The sequence below is a fragment of the Peromyscus californicus genome, unplaced genomic scaffold (assembly GCF_007827085.1).
Source record: "Peromyscus californicus insignis strain IS unplaced genomic scaffold, ASM782708v3 Scaffold_17__1_contigs__length_78620276, whole genome shotgun sequence".
Taxonomy (NCBI): domain Eukaryota; kingdom Metazoa; phylum Chordata; class Mammalia; order Rodentia; family Cricetidae; genus Peromyscus; species Peromyscus californicus.
Window position 1 is genome coordinate 3,485,441 of NW_026294469.1, and position 19,838 is coordinate 3,505,278.

Here is a 19,838-nt window from a genome sequence, read left to right on the forward strand (position 1 = left end):
GTGTTAAATATGTCCCATACCAAGTGCTCATCTGATGTCCAGGCCACACTCTCGTTAGTCAAGCTGCCCCCGTCCCTCCTCCCACCTCCCTCCGCACGAACGCGCACCAATGGAAAGCACCTTCATCGGCTCTCAACAGTCGTGTTAGTGAGGAAGCTAAGCCAGCCACCAAAAGACAAACCGTGTGGTTCCGCTTGCATGAGGTACCAAGAGCAGTCAGGTCCGTGAGACAGAAGTGGAGGACTGGTAGCCAGACCCCCAGCAAACAAAGAGTAGAACTATTGGCTAGAATGTGTGTTTCACACACTGAGGGGCTGTGGAGATGGTTTGGGGCAACGTTACGAATTAACTCAACCCTAATGAGCTGGACACTCAAAAGTGGTGAAGATGGTAAATTTTAGGTCATGTGATTTTACCATAATTTTAATGTTGATTTTTAAAGTTCCAGCGTGTTCCTTTTGCCACATGCTAGGACTTATACCACTAGGTAGGCTTGCTGTAGGAAATGTGTGCAGTTCCCCAACATAGTCAGGAAACTACCAGAAAACCATTGGCAACTAGTGTGCTCTGGCGTCCGGAAGTCCCTATGTCTTTGGGGAATGGGCTCACCCCTACTCCTCTTCTGAGGTGCAGGAAACTGAAGGCATCTATATCCCTCCACTGCCCATTTCTTTCCCTTTTTTTTATATTTATTTACATACTTACTTATTTGAGCAAAGATCTTACTGCTGTATACCTGAAAACGTCTAGGCAACCCAGGTTGGCCTCAAACTTGTAATCCTCCTGCCCTTCACTCCTGAGACCTGGGATTATAGGCCAGCATGCCCAGTTCTTGCCTGTCTCTTTCTTTATCCACAGGTCACAGTTTTCTGTGGACATACAGACAACCTCCTCCAAAGGGCTGGTGTTTTACACAGGCACCAAGAACTCCTTCATGGCTCTTTATCTCTCAGAAGGGCATGTCATCTTTGCTTTGGGAGCAGAAGGGAAGAGACTGAGGCTCAGGAGCAAGAAGAAATACCATGATGGGAAGTGGCACACGGTGAGAGCTGGGACTGTGTGAAAATGGGTTGAGCATCTTGAAATAACCCCAAGCCCAAAATGGTCCAATGTCCCAAACATTTTGAGCAAAGACAGTACCTCAAATAGAAAATTTCATGCCTAGTCTCTTATAACTGATTATAATAAACATACTAAATATATAGATTCTCTTTCTGTTTATATATATTGAACATGAATGAATTTTGTGTTTAGACTTGAGTCCCATCCTAAGATATCTCATTATGAACATTCCAAAAGCAGAGAACAGACTATAACACTTATGGTACCAAGCATTTCAGATAAGGGATCCTGGATCCAGTCTGTACTTCTAGCTGGTGCCGAATCTACTGTCTCAGGAGCCAAAATGAAAAGTCCAGAGTTATTCCCAGGAGCCCTTGCACATGTACAGGCAGAGTCTGTGTGGGTAGGTGCACTGGACACCCAGCATCTTGGGACAAAGACTGTCACACGTGCATGTACCGTGTGTGGATGGCAGCCTGAATGTCAAGGTAGACTTAAACCATTGATTCTGTGATTTCCTCCCTATCTACCTGGGCTGCATGGCTCCCCAGCCTATTTCCCATCTCTGCACACTGGACCGCTTCTCAGAACCAGTTCTGGGCTCCAGGCTCCTCTCTCTGTACCTGGTGTTCTTTCTCACAGCACAAGCAGAAAGCCTTCTCTCACTGCATCCCTTACATCCCAACTCTAGCCGAGTTAAAAGTGTACACTAGAAAAGGAAGCCATGTTTTTCTAATGATGGAACTGTTAATCAGAAAACCTAAGTGACCTGATGAGTTCCACTCATTAATATTCAACAAATATTCAATGGGCGGCTCTCTTGGAGCACATGAACAAGCATCCTGACTGTAATGTCAGATACTAGTCTTTTGGGAAAATGTTAGACTGGCTAGACCACAGGGAAGTAAGAGTGGAGATGCTATTTTTGTTAAAGTCATCAGGAAAAGGCTTCTGGGGGGGGCAGTCAGTGAGCAGACCACGTTATAAGGGGCGGGATTGGGGGCGTAGGGTGGACAGGAATCGGATAACTTAAGGTTTCAAAGCCCAAACTAAGGGTTTAGGATATTGCTGGCTGTAATTGTATGGATGCATTTATGTATGTATTGCTAGAAATGCTAGGAGTTGAATCTAGGGCCTCATAGACCTGGGTAAGCACTCTGCCATGAGTCTTAGGGTCTCAGATGCTTATGCTGACCTTGACTCTGTAACCCTCCCACCACAGTCTCCAGACAGCTGGGATCACCAAGCTGTGCCTTCAGACCAGGCTACTTTTATCTATTTATGGGATAGGTTCTCACTGTATAGCCCAGGCTGTCTTGGGACTCACTAGGTAACCCAGACTGACCTAGAGCTTGTGATCCTCCTGCATCAGCCCAAGTGGCTAAGATTACCAGGCACGTGTCACTACAGCCAGCTTGGCCTTTGGGTTCTATTACAAGTGTCTCTGAAGCTCTGGAAGCCTCTTAAACTGGTAAGGCATAGACACAGGAATATAGTGACTTTTTCCAGAGTCTCTCTGGCTGAAGGATCTGGACCAGGGCAAGAATCGAAGTAGGGAAAGCAGACAGATGTTGTTGCCCTCATCTAGAAAGGCCGTGGTGGGAGTGGGGGGCCGTGGTGGGAGTGGGGGGCCGTGGTGTGGAGGGTGGATGCAGAACGAAGAGCAGGAGGACAGCTGTCCGGTTGCAGGTGGACTGACAGCAAAGGAGGAGGCCAGTGTGGCCTTCATGATTTGGCCCAGTCTTTGGGCTAGTGGCAGGGCAGGGAGGGAGGAATGGAGGAAGAGGAGAGAGGGACAGACACAGAGACAGAGACAGAGAGAGACAGAGACAGAGAGAGAGAGAGTTGTTGGGGGCCAGTTTAGATCTCCACTGATGGCATTGGACTGGAGTCTTTAGTGAAAGTGCCACCACCGAGAGAGCAGACAAGGATTCAGACGCGTAGCCAAGAGACTGCTCGCACTCCTGCGCTTACCTGAGCCTTGCCCTGGCCTGCCCCGCCCTCAGCTCTGCGGACTGTTCTGACCCTCAGCCTGTGCTCTTGGTTACTCCTCCTTTGTTTACATTCCTGACCCTGTGTCTGCGGATGCAGCCCCTTTCAAGCAGCTCTTTATTTAACTCCTCTTCCATCACAGCTGTTCAGTATCTGACATCATCTCACAAAACAATGGTCACAGTAATAAACAAGAAAAGACCTTTCTCTCCTTGTAAAGCTACTGAAGGGTAGAAGAACCTTTTTTGAAGTTTTCTATGACCACTAGTGAAATACGGCAGTAATTAACAGAGGTAAACCTTTGATTGTTTTCTTTATTCTAAAGGTGGCGTTTGGACAAAGTGGAGGGAAGGCGCGCTTGGCTGTGGATGGGCTAAGGGCCCAGGAAGGCAGCTTGCCTGGAAATTCTACCATCAGCCCCAGAGCACAGGTTTACCTGGGATTGTCACTATCAAGGAAGTTGAAGGTAAAGCTAGAAAAAAAAAAGTATTTCTCATTATAGCTGTTATCACGTGAGACATTTAAGACTTCAAAATCCTTTAAATAATTGTTTGACCTATCTAATGTTCTCAACCCACAAAGGAAGTGCCCACTCTGCATTCTCAGGCCTGGGTATGAGGACCAGACTAAGACACAGGCATTTAAGAAGTGACATGGTGTTCTTTAAGAACATTTAAGAAGAAACATGACTCTCTTAGCTTCTCTTCCAGGGAAAGGGACAGAGGGGTGTGTTTTGATTTGTTATTTTGTGTGTGAATATTGTGTTTGTATGTATGTCTGTGCACCACATGTGTGCCTGGGGCCTGTGGAGGCCAGAAGAGCACATCAGATCCCCCAGAGACTGGAGTTAGAGGAGGTTGAGAGGCCATCTGGGTGCTGGGAATTACATCTAGTCCTCTGGAAGAACAGCTAGTGCTCTTGACCACTGAGCCATGTCTCCAGCCTGAGGCAGAGGTTTCGGGTTAAGACAATGCGTCCCAAGCTTTGGTAGTCTCTGCCACCTTTGCCAAACTGAAGCCAAAGCATGTACTTCCTACTTCGCTGCCTCTCAACTCGCTGTTGAGTCGAAATGTATTTTAAAGGACCATTTTTCTTTCATAAATGGAAACCCAATGTCTGTTATCATAGATAGCAAATAACCACAAAAATGAGTACTTGGACATGGAGCAGCATCATTAAAGTCTAGGTAGGTGGCTTGGCCTGTGCTTGCTCTTGTGGAGAGCGGAGCTTGCAAGCAAGTCAAGAGGTGTTTAAACATATTAGCATTGGCATAAAGCCAAAGTGTTCCCTTTTCTAATCAGAGGGTTCCAAAGACACTTGAAGAAGTGGAAGGTGTGTTTCCATAGACACTGTGCCTGGTGGGGCGAGGGCCTGGGCTGGATCTCTAGCCCAGATGGAAAACACAAAGAAGATCTTACCACACGCATCACACCGTTCTTCCCTGAAATGACGGCATTAGCTCAAGACTCAAACTAGGGAATATGGCTATGGGACAGCTGAGAGTCCCCTGACACCAAAGAGGAGCCACGGTTCACTGTCCTTGTCACGTTTAAAAGGGCCACAGCCCTCTTGCTTGCTCTCTCCCTGTCTCTCTCTCACCCTGCCAAAGTGCCAACTGCACCAGGGATGCCCTACGTCCCTGAACTTACCCGTGCCATTTCAGGTCATGGTACTGTGAGAGCTCAGGTCTAGGAGCTATCCTTTACCCAGATGTAGTTTTTGGCACTTCCTCAGGAGTTGAGGGCACATTCTGGTGTGATGTTCACTTGCAGGTCCGGGCTCGAATCTGGGCCTGGAAAAGGATGTAAGTAAAGCAGGCATTGTCCACCAGCTTAGACCTTAGTGTTTCAGGGTGACCCAGTGAGAGCTGGGGTAGGTCCGTGGGGTACAACCTGGCCCATTCTTTGTACCAAAGCCACAGCAAGGAATAAAGAATGGTTTTGTACTATATATGCAGTAATTTTGTATGTCTATCACAAATACTGCAGGCCACATTTATATAATAGGCACATGGTGTCTATGGCATATGCTAAGGGCCCTTACTGTTAACACTGACTTTGCTCCAACCTCTAAAACCGTTTTCCTCTCAGGAAAGTCACAGGTTACTCAGGGTGTGATTAGGGCATTCTTTTGATTCTGATAGGTTCTCTTAACCCTCATTAATCACACCTAGCTTCCTAAGTGGGGGCAGACAGCAGCGTCTATTTACAGTGTTCCATTTAAGAAACTTTCAGTTGATATACAACATAGTGGATTTTCCTGTGACATGGTCACTTGGCCCTGATGCTTTGGGCCTGTGGCAAGGCAGGGCATCACAGCAGGGAATGTCTAATGGGGCAAAGCTACTTGCCTTGGTCAGGAAGCAAAAAAGTGAGGTGAGGACCAAGATCCCATCCCCCTTGGGTGAGCATGCCAGCAATGACCGCCATTGCCTCCTGAAGGGTGCACAACCTTCCAGTAATGCCATAGGCAGGCTTTTAGCATGGCCTTTGGGACCCTTAAGATTCCAACGGTAAGAATATAAAATCCAGTAGTGGTGCTAAGCAGCAGAACTGCAGCCAGCCTTGGGTTTTGCTGTTGGGTCACAGTCGGGCCTGTGGTGTCTGCACTTGGTTTCAGATACACAATACGTCCGTCTAGCACAATGAATGTGAGGAGATGTGTTAGGCACTGCCTCATCGCTGGGAAAAATGCCTGACAATATGACAGTAGCAATTTAGGGAAGGCAGGGCTTATCTTGGTTCCCAGTTCCACGGTGTAGTTGTAGTAGTGGCAAGAGTGGAGATGACGGATGCATCACACTCACAGCTAGATGCACTCACAGTTAGATGCACTCACAGCTACACACGCTCACAGCTACACGCACTCACAGCTACACGCGCTCACAGCTACACGCGCTCACAGCTAGACGCGCTCACAGCTACACGCGCTCACAGCTAGACGCGCTCACAGCTACACACACTCACAGCTAGACGTGGGGATGAACGGCGAAACAGCTGGGCTTCTACTGGGTGAAGACCTCAGCCCATGGGACGGTGCCACCTCCATCTACGGTGGATTTCCAACCTCAGTTACCAATCCAGAAACTCCCTCACAGGCATGCCCAATGGCTTATCTGTTAGGTGGTTCAAGGTCCTGTCAAGGTGACAATATTAACCATCATAAAAACGAATTCCTGAGGAGGTCTTGCCGGCCACTTGCCGCATGCACCACATGCATGTCGCCACGCTCCCTTAAAATTACCTGTAAAATTTGGGGATTTCAGGAATGTTTTGTGAATTTGGCAGATGTGCTGTGGTTCTTCTCCTGGAGGGTAGGATGTGCACACATTGAGCATCTTCTGTATACCACAAGGTATTGTGAACCGTGATAAACCCAGATCCAGACTGGGAACTCCTGTTCCAGGCCCGCTTCAGGCAGGTGTTGACGAGGTGCACGGTATCTCCTTTGACCTCTGTGGCATTCATGGTTTATTGGTAGTATACCAAGCCTAACAATATAGAGGGCCATCTTGCACTTCATTATTTTGGGAACATTTTGGCCCCATTTTTCAGTCAGCTGCCTGGAATTAAGCTATCACGCTGGCTCACAAAGCCCTAAGAAGCGGTTCACACCTACAGAGAATGGTGAGATATATAAACTGTGAGGTGGAGTTTTCCTTGTGTTGCAGCTCAGTCTGTGTGAGCCAGAGTCATGTTGACCCTCTTTGTTCTTATTTGAGCACAGATTAGCAACTTCCACCCCACCCCCAGCATTTGGTTCAGAGACACCTTCAAACGTCAACAACACCCACCAGTTCTCAGGCAGGCTGCATGCCCTTCGCGTTGGCTTTTCTGGAGTTACACGCTATGAACGTTTTATCCTCTGCTTTGTTACAGAGCCTCCCCCAACACAGCTTTATAGGGTGCCTGAGGAACTTCCGGTTGAACTCAAAACTCCTGGACTCCCCCTCAGCAAGGTTTGGGGTATCTCCCTGCTCAGGTGGCTCTTTGGAGAAAGGCATTTATTTCTCCCAAGGAGGAGGCCATGTGGCCCTGGGTAAGGAACAGTTGGCGGAGTTCATGTCTGTAAGTCTAAAGAACTCTGTTTTCTTTCCTTAATTATGGTGTTTTAACTGTTTCTTGTTCTTTCTTCTGGAAGCCAATTCTGTGTCCCTGGGGCCAGAGTTTGAGCTCATTTTCAGCATCCGCCCGAGGAGTCTTACTGGGACCTTAATACACATTGGAAGTCAATCTGGACCACACTTAAGTGTTTACATGGAGACAGGAAAGGTATGCTTACATGGGAGGGGAGAGGGAGCCAGATTCCACTAACAGAGACACTCAGTAAGTCTAAAGTTAGGGTACAGGTGGAATCCAATATTATACCTAAGAGACCTGATTTGGAAAATAACTTCCCATTTTTTATTAGCAAGTCATGTTATCATATTTCCTTTGCTTCATTTTTAAAATTGTGAAACGTCAAACAAATTGAGCTGAATTCTGGAGACACCACTTAGTTATAGGATCCGGGAGAAGCTGCTCAAATTCCTTCAGACACAACTGCAATGTCTATAAAATATAGACAATAACTCTGCCATCCGGGTTCCAGGCTAGACATTGCTTCGCTTCGGAGGTCAGACGAGACTGGGTACCTTCAGGTAGTGTGGCTGCAGACAAATGTCAATCCTAGGGCTTCTGTCAAGATTAGAGGAAATGCCACACACCTCACCCATGCTTATATCCCTCCTTGTCACCCTCCATGTCTAGGTCACCTCCATTTCTAGGGCCCTGAGCCCCTGGAGTCCACTCTGGGCCCTTTGTCCTCTCTCTGCAGCTGTTGTACTCTGGCCTCTGTGGCTAAGCTGCTTGCCGGCTCCCGCACCATCTCTCCCTTGGCTTGGCTTGGTTCTTCCCCCTTTAATGCTTCTGCTGCCTCAGGTTCCTGTCAGTCACAGGCCTGAGTCAATATCCTATTTCAACAACCACATTTCATATCTTTAAAACGAAATTCTTTCGGGAATCTTCTCTGTAGCTAAGGCCTCAAGTCAAGATGAATGTTGTACCATTTTCTTTCATTTAGCTTTCAACGGTTTATTAAAAATGGGGGAGAATTCCAAGATACAATAAAATGGCTCAAACTCCTAGAATACTGTTTTTTCTTTCTAGGGGTCAGACACAGAGTCTCTGCCACTCTGCAAGGAGTCTATTTCAGTGCCGTACTCCTGGCCCAGCCACTATGTCCCGTTTTTAAAGTTTTTATCAGCGAATGATAATTATACACAATAATGGGTTTCCTTATGATGTTTCTATGAGTGAACATAACGAATTTAGATCGTATTTACCCATGATTCTCTCTGGGCCCCTCCTACTCCCTCTTCTCCTTTGTCCTTTTGGTTTGGGGGAACCAGGTGAGTTCAGCTGGCTTTGCTCACAGGCACATGGATGGAGCACAGGCAGTTTGCCAGTGCCTACACCTCTGAAGAATTGACACCCCTTTCCACCACCAACAATGGTAGATCCTTCCTGAAGCTGTAAACATTAAGTCAGTGTGAATCTCCAGTCATGCAGAGGAAGAAGTAGCTGCCTGTGTGGGTGGTGGGCATGTGGTGGCTGGCTTTGCAGAGGAGGGTTTGGGGGAGGGTCTTCATTGACTGCCTCCAGACAGGAAATGATGCCAAGAAAACAAAATCAAGACTCGGTGACCTTCATGACTGCATGAAGGTCAAAACCTGCTTTCGAGTGGCCTGCCCCATGTAGCTACAGAGAAATCAGCTGTAAATTATTTATAAATAGGCTTATTTTAGCTTTCTCATTCTATTCACCTTGACTTAACCCTTGGAAGATCCCGGAGGAGTCCCCAACCTGGAGAGTGGGAAGGTGGGAGTCTGCCTTCCGTGTACCAAGTGCCTGGCACTTGACACATGTCCTGTCAAATACAATCTGTAGCTTAACATCCTGTCATGTGCAGTGCACTGGGGGGTTACTGTAATTGGCTGGTCCTTGCAGCAAGGTGTGGCCCTCTGCCAGCATTTTTGATTTCCAAATTCTGCATATTAACTGCCGAGGAGAGTGATGAATGTTTGTCAGTAACCTCTGAGGGTTGGGGGAGTAGGGGTTAGGAAAGCCCATGGCTGTTGCTAGCATTGTAGGCAGGTCTGGGTTTACAGTTTGGTTTGTTTGCCTGGAAAGAGTGTGAGAGAGGAATTCTTTGGAAGCTTTGGGGATTGTGTGGTCACTGGTACAAGAGTCGGGCGGGGGCGGGGGGGGGGGGCAACAACTAGCATGCTCCCAGGGAAAAGGACAGAGGGAAGCTGGCTCCACATGCCCTTCTGAAGGAATAGCCAAATGTATGTGTGTTTCAGGTCACAGCCTCTATGAACAGTGAGACAGGTGGGACCTTGACATCAATCACACCAAAGCAGTCTCTGTGTGATGGACAGTGGCACTCAGTGACAGGTATGGCATTGGTGACCTTTGGCACAATCAGGGAAATCCTTTGGCCTGTGTTTGAACATCTCAAAGGCAGTCAGTCCATCCGCTGGAAGGCGTAGACTGGACCAGGTACTGTAGCCAGCCCACATCCCCAGTTTCCTTACCTGTTTCCAGCCCCGACTGTGCATAGACTATCTTACGGCTGCAGCCTCTAGTTCCCCATAATGCGCTGAGTTTGGGGTGTGGAAACTTCGGGTGGAGGATTTTCTTCAGCCCAGCCCTGCCCAGAAAACAGATAGGCTATTTTAGTGTTTAAGGTGCCAATAACATTGGGGTTTGGGTTTTGGCTCTGAACTCTTGGGAATAAAGAAAAAAAAGTTTCTGAGGATAGAGATACGACTCAGTGGGTAAGAGCACTTCTTTGTATTCTAGCAGACCTGAGTGTGATGCTCAGAACCCACACCGGGTGGGTCACAGCCACCTGCATCTCTAGAGCCTGAGGATCTATACCCTCTCCTGGCTTCTCTGGCACTGCACTCGCAGACATACATTCACACAGACACACGAGTGTACACACACACACACACACACACACACACACACACACACACTTTAAAAAAGAGAAACCACTTATTATGGGCAGGTTACTTATAGCATCTGATCTTTAGTGAGCATTCAGTAAGAAGAATCCAGTTTTATTGCTGGATTTTTAAGGATCATTGTTATTTTTCAACCATTATTCAATATTAATCCAAAGTATTCAAATGAAACAATGGTGGAAAGTGAACACACCCTCTCAGAATCTGTTATTTTAGTAACAACTTGTGGTGTTAGCTTAGAGCTTTATGAGCCTGAAGCAGGGGGTGTAGGCCCAGTTGGTAGAATGTTTACCTTGTGTGCATAAAGCCCTGGGTCCCATCCCCTAAACCATGCATGACAGTGCACATCTGTGACCACAGCACTGGGAAAGAGAAAGAGGGTTAGGGTTAGGGGTCAGAGGTCCAAGGTCACCTTGAGATGCATAGTAAGTTTGAGGCCAGTATGAGACCCCATAAACAAGCAAGTAAATAATAAACATAATTTTTATCTCGTGTTGGCCTTTTGGCTAAGATTAAGTGTAGAAATACCTGCGCCTGGACTGGCTAAAACACCTTTTTGTAAAAAGTCCTTTCTTGGCTAATTTGAAAGCTGTCTTTCCGTTAGATACAATTTTCAAGCTAGGAGACCTTTTGTGTTGAGGGTCAAAGTTTGTACAGACTGACCCTGGCTTCTGAGAAAGCAGCTGAGGTCAGATCACGTGAACATGGCTTTTGGAGACAGACCAGAGCTTAGGTTTCATCTGTTTAGAGCGACCTCTGCTCAGCCCTCCGTGAGTCCCTTCAGTGAGTAGTAATGATGTGGCCTTTGCAGACTCACTGTGTGTGGGTGATGTGTGTGCACAGCCTGTGGAGGCCAGAGGCCAACGCTGGCTTTCATTCCTTACGTGCTAACCACCTTGGTGTTTGAGACATGATCTTATTGGCCTGGAGCTTGCTAAGAAGTCTCGGCTGGCTGCTGAGGGAGCTCCAGGGATCGGCCTGTCTGCCTCCCTGGGTGAGCCCCGGGGATCGGCCTGTCTGCCTCCCTGGGTGAGCCCCGGGGATCGGCCTGTCTGCCTCCCTGGGTGAGCCCCGGGGATCGGCCTGTCTGCCTCCCTGGGTGAGCCCCGGGGATCGGCCTGTCTGCCTCCCTGGGTGAGCCCCGGGGATCAGCCTGTCTGCCTCCCTGGGTGAGCCCCGGGATCGGCCTGTCTGCCTCCCTGGGTGAGCCCCGGGGATCAGCCTGTCTGCCTCCCTGGGTGAGCCCCGGGGATCGGCCTGTCTACCTCCCTGGGTGAGCCCCGGGATCGGCCTGTCTGCCTCCCTGGGTGAGCCCCGGGGATCGGCCTGTCTGCCTCCCTGGGTGAGCCCCGGGGATCGGCCTGTCTGCCTCCCTGGGTGAGCCCCGGGGATCGGCCTGTCTGCCTCCCTGGGTGAGCCCCGGGGATCGGCCTGTCTGCCTCCCTGGGTGAGCCCCGGGATCGGCCTGTCTGCCTCCCTGGGTGAGCCCCGGGGATCGGCCTGTCTGCCTCCCTGGGTGAGCCCCGGGATCGGCCTGTCTGCCTCCCTGGGTGAGCCCCGGGGATCGGCCTGTCTGCCTCCCTGGGTGAGCCCCGGGGATCGGCCTGTCTGCCTCCCTGGGTGAGCCCCGGGATCGGCCTGTCTGCCTCCCTGGGTGAGCCCCGGGGATCGGCCTGTCTGCCTCCCTGGGTGAGCCCCGGGGATCGGCCTGTCTGCCTCCCTGGGTGAGCCCCGGGGATCGGCCTGTCTGCCTCCCTGGGTGAGCCCCGGGGATCGGCCTGTCTGCCTCCCTGGGTGAGCCCCGGGGATCGGCCTGTCTACCTCCCTGGCACTGGGACTGCAAAAGCACAACCACGCTCAGCACTTTTTGTTTTTAGGTAAAGTCTGAGTGCTTGACTCGGGTCCCCGCGCTTGCAAGGCAGGTGCTTTACCAACCTGACTGTCTCCTCGACCCCACAGGTTCGGTTTAGGGGTTCAAATTAAGAATGTCCGTAGGACACCAAACCCTGACTGCCTCTGAGTGGTGTGTTGAATTTCTGCCCAAGACTGACCAAGTGCCTTCACACAGTTCCAAGGGTCCAGTGGGAACGAGTTCAAAGCCAGTGGTGACACAGAACAGATATTAGACAGTGGACGGGCTCTCCTCAGGGGACAGACCTAACCAGCTTCCTTTCTTCCAGTCTCTATCAAACAGCACATCCTGCACCTGGAACTGGACACAGACAGTAGCTACACTGCCGGACAGCTATCCTTCCCAGCTAACAACACCCAAGGGTCACTACACGTTGGAGGCATCGCAGGTCAGTAACTCTAGTCCCAACTTCTACACCCCTGTTAAACCCCAGCAGCTCTTGCCATTTTCTAAGGGCAGCCCTGGGTGCACAGTGGAGGTGGCAAGGTCCTTTACCTTGGCATCTGGTCACATCTCAGGGTAATGGAGGCCACAGGACTACCGCTTCCCCAGGTTCCAAACCTGTCATCTATAATCCTCCCTTAAGAGGCTCCGTTAAGCTGGGCAGTGATGGTGCATGCCTTTAATCCCAGCACTCGGGAGGCAGGCCAGGCGGATCTCTGTGAGTTCGAGGCCAACCTGGTTTACAGAGAGAGATCCAGGACAGGCACCAAAACTACACAGAGAAATCCTGTGCCAAAAAACCAAAAAAAAAAAAAAAAAAAAAAAAAAAAAAAAAAAAGGCTCCATTAACTTAGAAGCTTATGTCAGCAAATAAACAAGAAAGTTGATGAGAAACAATGGTCTCTCTTCCCCAGACCCTGAGTTGGCTGTTGAGGCCAAATGGGAGAATTGGGCAGGTTGAGTTCTAAGACTGAAATGTTGCCTGGAAAGGGGCCTTTTCATTCTTTCTTGTTTTATGTCCCTTCAGGTTGTCTGCTTACTAATTTTATAGTGCTTTTATAACCCATAAAAGGTAGCAGAGTTGAGAGTTATTATCTATTGATTCGGGCTGTGGGAGTTCCTCCTCTGGAGGCAAAGAACAGCTTTGTTGCTGATGAATCACGTAGGCAGGAAGTCAGGAAGCAGCCAGGTGGGCGGAGCCATGGGGTCTCTGACGCTTTCTAATACTACTCCCAACACCCGAGGTGCACTCATGTCATGGTGTGAGCTGTCTGTCAAGTGCCTCTTCCTTTCCTCTTTCAGACAAACTGAAAATGCTTACACTCCCTGTGTGGAACTCATTTTTTGGCTGTCTGAAGAATATTCAAGTAAACCACACCCCTGTCCCCATCACTGAAGCTGCGGAAGTCCAGGGATCCGTCAGTCTGAATGGTTGCCCTGACCACTAACCCTACACAGAAAGAAAATTCACCTTTGAAAGCACCAAGAACCCAGCGGATCTCCCACCCCATAAAAAGTCAAGACACCTTAGCACACGTTTAAAAACCAATCTCATTTTTAATTTCAAGTACACAGACCCATCGTTTTGCCATTCAGCGCTACACTTGTATTTTATATAAAAAGCCCATTTCTTGAAGAAAATGAACAAATTGTTATTCAAACATGCACACAATGCTTTTGTTAGTATTATTTTTTCCACTAAGAATTAAATGCCTTTTAGAGAACATTTTTCCCAATTGCTAAAAAGAAAATTTTGTTTAGAGCACTTTATGAATATAAAACTTTAAAATGTTAAATTGCTACAGTTCATGGGATTAAATAAATGCAATGCACTCTTCAAATGATGTTTTACAAGCAAGGAAAACCAAGGGCTGATGATCACTGCTAATTATATTAACTCCTCGGCACCTGCTCAAAGTGTTATGTGCAACACAATTTCCTACAGATAATTATTGAGCACATGCTAAGAGGTTGTCTGTGTGCTCAGTGTATGAACTACACTGACGTTTAATAAGTCAGTGTGTGAATTCCACTGACGTTTAATAAGTCAGTCCTGCCCTTAAGGAGCATGCTCTTCAATGGAGAGATATACAATATCATACTATAGGAACCAGCATATTGAACCAATGAAACCATTAATGAGGCTCACTGGCTTCCCAATCCTTGCCTTCCCCAATCTGCTACCAAATCTAAATTTTGATTATTAATTTGTTGAGAACACAAGCCATCTGGTAGAGGTGCTAAGAAGAATGTATGCACTATAACTGAAGCTTTGTGTATCTTTGTGCATGTATGTGGAGGCCAGAGCTCAACACTTTCCTCAATCACTTTCCTCCTTATTTTTTGAGACAAGGTCTTTTGCTGAACCCAGAGCTCAACATTTTGACTTGGCTTGAATACCCAGCAAATCTCTCCAGGATCCTTCCATCTCCCCCACAGTGCTAGGGTTACAGACATGTGTCTAGCTTTTAGACAGCTGCTGGGAATCCGAACTCAGATCCTCATGCGTATCCACCAAGCTGTCTAGACCACTTGATGACTGAAGCTTTTATGGCAGGTCATCAGGACCCAGCTAGGAGAAATCCCTTTTAGATTATCTATAAAATAATTTGTGACACAACAGACAAGCATTATTACCCACGTGTGCTAACAAAGACTATGCAAGTATTTTTGTGTCTTTGACTCTTTGATAGGGGAAAAAAGGAATATTGCATATAATAAGAAAATGGGGTATAATAAGAAAACAGGGTATAGTAATCCTCTATGGTGTCCTTAGAGCTCTGTGTTCTCTACTTCTGAACTTGAGTAGCTTGTTCTTCCATGGTCTTTGCACCACAGTCCTCTGAGCATGCTTTCCACCAGCTCCAGCTGTACACATCTGGAGTGTTCTGCAGAGGCAGCCAATTCCCTACCCCAGCAGGTGCTTCATGAGAGCTGACTGGTAATCTTTAGGGATGCTGCTTGACTGCAAGTCAGGTGCTTCAAAATACGTTGATTTTAAGACTTAAAAACCCCCAGTGGTGGTCTTGGCATCTTCTGGAAGTTCCTCCATGCTTCCAGCCATCAGCAGGTCTTCACAACATGTATGATCTCTCTCAGTTCTCACTGTTACACAGACTGGATCTGCAAAGTCATGACTCAGTAGAACTTCATACTTGTAAGTAATATGTAGATTCATAATGGGACAGCTACTTTTTAAATATTTCCCTAGTTTTATATATATCTGTGTTTTTTCCTGTATGTATGTCTGTGCACCATGTACTTACAGTGCCTCCTGATGCCAGAAAAATGTGTCAGGTCCCCTGGAACTGGAGTTATATTACAGATGGCTGTGAGCTGCCATGTGGGCACTGGGAATCAAACCCATGTCCTCTGGAAGAGCAACAAGTGCTCTTAATCACTGAACCATCTCTCCAGCCCTGACAGTTCTGTGTTGACTAATCTCAGTGATTCCTTTCTCCATTCTGTAATAACAACATGGAGAATGACCACCCATCTGGGTTTGCTGAATAAATCCCAGCTGCCAATATTCAGCAGAGAGTCCCAGGTGAATTCAGCCATGGGAACGTCAGTGTGGCCACTCTCCAGTTAGAAATGTATGTTCCCTGAAATGAATGTTTCTGTGTCTTCAGTGAAGCCATCATGGGAGCTATCTGTCAACTACAAAGCACAAAACAGGGACATCAGGTCAACTCTGACTGTGTCAGCACAAGGCCACCACTGGTTCCTGCTAGGGTCCACCAAAGGTCCATATATTTGGTCCTCCAGATCAGGCACTGGGGGGTGCTGTGAACTTTTAGGAAGTGGAGTTGAGAGATCCTTAGGTCATTGGGAGATATGCTTAGAAAGGGATACTGGGACTCTCCCCATGCTCTCTCTACTTCCTGCCTCAAGATGTGGCTGCCTGTTCCACCTGGTACAGCCTCCTGCTACTGCAATGCCCATGTCTCAAGACCCCCAAACAAGACCACCGCAGAACCGACATTCGATGCAATTGCAAAGAGGTTTATTAATAACAAAGCAAGCCTGGGCTTGGTCCGTGTCCAACATCTGACACAGCGAGTGGACAAGGATGGCCCTGAGCTCTCAGAGTGAGGGGTTTTTAAAGGGGAAAACTGCAAACAAGCCTTTGCATCATATGATTGGGTGAGGGTGTGTAACTTTTGAATTTACTGGTTGGGGGTTACAGTTATCATTTTTGGCAGGCCTGGACAAGTTCCAGGCTTTGTCCTTGAGCTGCCATTCACATTGACCCATGCATGTTCACACTGACCCATGCGTGTAGCTCTAAGTTGGTGAGGGGTCCCAGATAGTAAACAACTGGCTGAACCTTGAGCGGTCAGAGTACGTGCAGAAAGGGAGCTACTGCAAGGACTATGTCTTTTGTTCCTGGCCCTCCCAGAAACTGTTTGCTCAAGTCTCAGGAAACTGAAATTGGGGCCTGATCTCTGAGAGAAGGCTGAGCAGCCTGTTATGGCGTCTGCTTGGTCCTTTCACTACAATGTGCTACCATCTATGACACTACCAAAGCTCAATGAGGAACTTCATGCCCTGGAACTCCAAAACTGTGAGCTAAATTAACCTTTCTTTATGAAGTTCGTTACCTCATTATTTTGTGGTAATTCAAACTTGATGAAACAGTCCCATGTGAGGCTTGGAAACAGCTTATCTTTGGAAGCAAAAACACCAGATATTTAGGGAGCAACCATATGCTTTCATGAGCCTGCTCCTTTCAGGAATTCTCAGGGTACCTGTTGACCTCACTCCTCAATATGTAAAGCCATTAAGTTTTGCCATGCTCTCTGTAGCTCCATTTCAAAAGAAAACGGCACAGGACAGAACACAACAACTTTCCCTCCTAGACAGGAAGTGCCTCACCCATGACAGGAAGTGGTCTCACCCACAGAGAACGCTGGCTAGCACCCTTCTCCACTGTTCCCACTTCCACCCCCAGTGTGCCAGGCTGGAAAACACCAAAACCCACCTTCTGCCCCATCAACCACAACTTCCTCCAGTTCCCAAGTTCTTGGTCCTGGTTTGCTTTCCATTGTTGTGATGAAACACTGACCAAAACCACATTGGGGGAGGAAGGGGTTTGGCTTATACTTCCATGTCACAGTCCGTCGTTGGGGGTGGTCCGGACAGGAACCACAACAGAGGAATGCTGCTTAGTGGCTTGCTCCCTCTGGGTTGCTCAACTACCTTTCTTATCCAACCCAGTTCTACCTGTTTAGGGGATGGTACCGCCTACAGTGGGCTGGGCCCTCCTACATCAATTAAGAAAATGTCCCACGGGTATGGCCATAGGCCAGTCTAATCTGGGCAATTCCTAAGTCACTCTGGGTTATGTCAAGTTGACAGCTGATTTCAGAGAGGGTAGAGTCACCTGAGAAGATGATTCCCTAGGAATGATGACTTCAAGCCAGCACATGAATGAAACAACATTTAAAACTATATTCTTTTAGGGAATGTAAGTGGTATATGTATTCATTATGGAAAACTTAGGACTATGTATAAAAGCATAAAAAGCCATCCACAGGGGCCAGAGAGATGGCTTAGAGGTTGAAAGAACATACTGCTCTTGCAGACGACCCAGGTTTGGTTCCCAGCACCCATCAGATAGCTCACAGCTGCCTGTAACTCCTCCAGTGTCAAGTATCTAACACTCTCTGCTGGTCTCCATGAGCACTGCGCTCACACACACAAACCCATATTTGCACACACATATATACATAATTAAAAATAAAATATTTTAAAATTACCTGTAATCCCAGTAGCTCAGAAGTCTGTTTACATTTAGTAATGTGTCCGTTAGTCCTTTTAAATCTTCATGGATTTCCTTATGAAGTCATGAGTATACAATACATTTCTCTGTAACTTTAGAACGGTGCCATTTCCAGGTCTGTAGTGTAACCATAATGTAATCATTACTTGATTGGGAATTTCAATATTTTTTGAAGTTGTAAGCAATATTAAGATGTAGATGTCTTGGGATATATTTATTCTCTTAAGATAATTTCTTAGCAGTGAAGTCAGTTGTCAAAGGCCATGAATTGCTGATGGCAGAAGTTAGTTATTGCCAAGTCGACTCCAGAAAGAGCTGTCTGTCTTCAGCAAGATGCATTGGGAAGTGGCCCTTGAATATGCCTCCCTTCCCAAGGCTGGCTGATGGTCAGACTGAGAGTAGCCCTTTGAGCAAGCCCTTGGTGGTCCGCCATGACCCAGGTCACCTTCCTGGAACACAAGGCCAGTGACGGATGTTTGACTCAAAGGACAATCGTCCCGATGCTGTAGGAGAGTGAAGTGTTGCTGAGTCTCTGGAACTGGCTCAGAGCCACAGGACTGCAGAACATGTCCTGTTCTGAGACCTCCATGCCACTGCCAAGGTCAGGCCATTTTTCCAAGTGGAGCAAGACACTTGCAAGAGGATTTGATATTGTACTGTCCTCTCTCCCAGCGGCCTGGGCCTCACTGGCAGATCTAGCCATCTCCTCCTCTGTGGAAGTTTGTGTTCATTGTGACTAAAATTCTCATAGCAGTTCTTTCAGGAAAATTCCAGGATTCTCTCTCTCTCTCTCTCTCTCTCTCTCTCTCTCTCTCCCTTTCTCTCTCTCTCTCTCTCTCTCTCTCTCTCTCTCTCTCTCTCTCTCTCTCTCTCTCTCTCTCTTTCTTTGTGTCTGTGTGTGTATGTGGTGTGTGTGTGTGTGTGTGTGTGTGTGTGTGTGTGTGTGTGTGTACCAGGGCACACAAGTGAGCATCAGAGAACAGGTTGCAGGAGTTGGTTCTCTCCTTCCTGTGTGCTTCCCAGGTATTGAACTCAGGTCGTCATACTTGGCAGCAAGCATCTTCCCTGCTGAGCCATCTTGTCAGCCCAAATTCTAATATTGTAACTGGCAAAAACCCAAGGCCACATCCCTCCAACTGACTTGGTCCCTAACAGAGAAACCCAAAGCACAAACTCCTGTAAAAAATTTTAAACTGATACGTAACTGTACATCCTTAGGGATACAGTGTGGTAACTCAGTATACACGTGCGATGTGCAAGGCTCAGCCCCGAGTGATTAGTGTTTCCACCCCTACTCACCGTTTCTTTAATGGCCTCTCCAAGCTCCTCTTCTAGGTCATCACAACATACAGAATAAATGGCTGTGAAATAGTGTCACCCGGATGTGCTGCAGAACACAAGGACTTACCCCCTAACCAGCTGTAGGTTGGTGTCATGAGCCTCCTCCCCTCCCTCCCCTCCTCCCCTCCCTCCCTCCTCCCCTCCCTCCCCCCTCCCCTCCCTCCCATGCCCTGGTCTCCAGTGAGCACTATTTTACTCTCTACCACATGAAATCAGCTTTTTAGCTCCTACGTAAGAGTAAGCTAAAGAAGAACTTGTCTTTCGGAGCATGGCTTATTTCTCCTAATATCCATCCATGTTGCCACAAATGACAGGATTTCATTCCTTTTAACAGCTGAATACCTGGTCTACAAAGCGAGTTCCAGGAAAGGCACAAAGCTGCACAGAGAAACCCTGTCTCAAAAAACAACAACAAAAAAAAAAAACCCAAGCAAACAAACAAAGAAACAAACAAAACCAGCTGAATACGATTCCATTCCGTAGCTCTGCCACAGGTTATTTGTTCATCTATCACTGGCCGCCTTGGCCGACGCAAACCTTGGCTATTGTGGATCGAGCAGCAGTGAACACCAGATGCTCTGACACACTGGGCTTCTCTCCTCTGGCTATCAGCCCAGGAGTGGGCTTGCCGGATCATATGGCCATTCTATTTTTAACTTTTTGAGGACTGTCCATACTGTTTTCCGTAAAGGCTTCACTAATTTACGTTTGGTAACAATGTATACGAGTGTCCCAATCTTTCCCTCCTTAGCATTCATTTACAGATTGGTTATAGCCATCCCAGCTGGGGT

The 19,838-nt window shown here is 47.7% G+C and overlaps 1 protein-coding gene across 2 annotated transcripts in view; it reads left to right on the forward strand.

Moving 5' to 3' along the window:
• The window catches only part of Lama3 (laminin subunit alpha 3), a 250,328-nt gene extending 231,175 nt beyond the window's left edge, over positions 1-19,153 (forward strand). For both annotated transcript variants that reach the window (XM_052741546.1, XM_052741547.1), the window contains 7 exons: positions 859-1,042; positions 3,380-3,520; positions 6,933-7,092; positions 7,195-7,325; positions 9,398-9,491; positions 12,247-12,366; positions 13,224-19,153. In XM_052741546.1, coding sequence (XP_052597506.1) covers positions 859-1,042; positions 3,380-3,520; positions 6,933-7,092; positions 7,195-7,325; positions 9,398-9,491; positions 12,247-12,366; positions 13,224-13,369 — 976 coding nt within the window. In that variant the 3' untranslated portion in view covers positions 13,370-19,153. The remainder of the gene's footprint in view (positions 1-858; positions 1,043-3,379; positions 3,521-6,932; positions 7,093-7,194; positions 7,326-9,397; positions 9,492-12,246; positions 12,367-13,223) is intronic.
• The last annotated feature ends 685 nt before the right edge of the window (positions 19,154-19,838 follow it).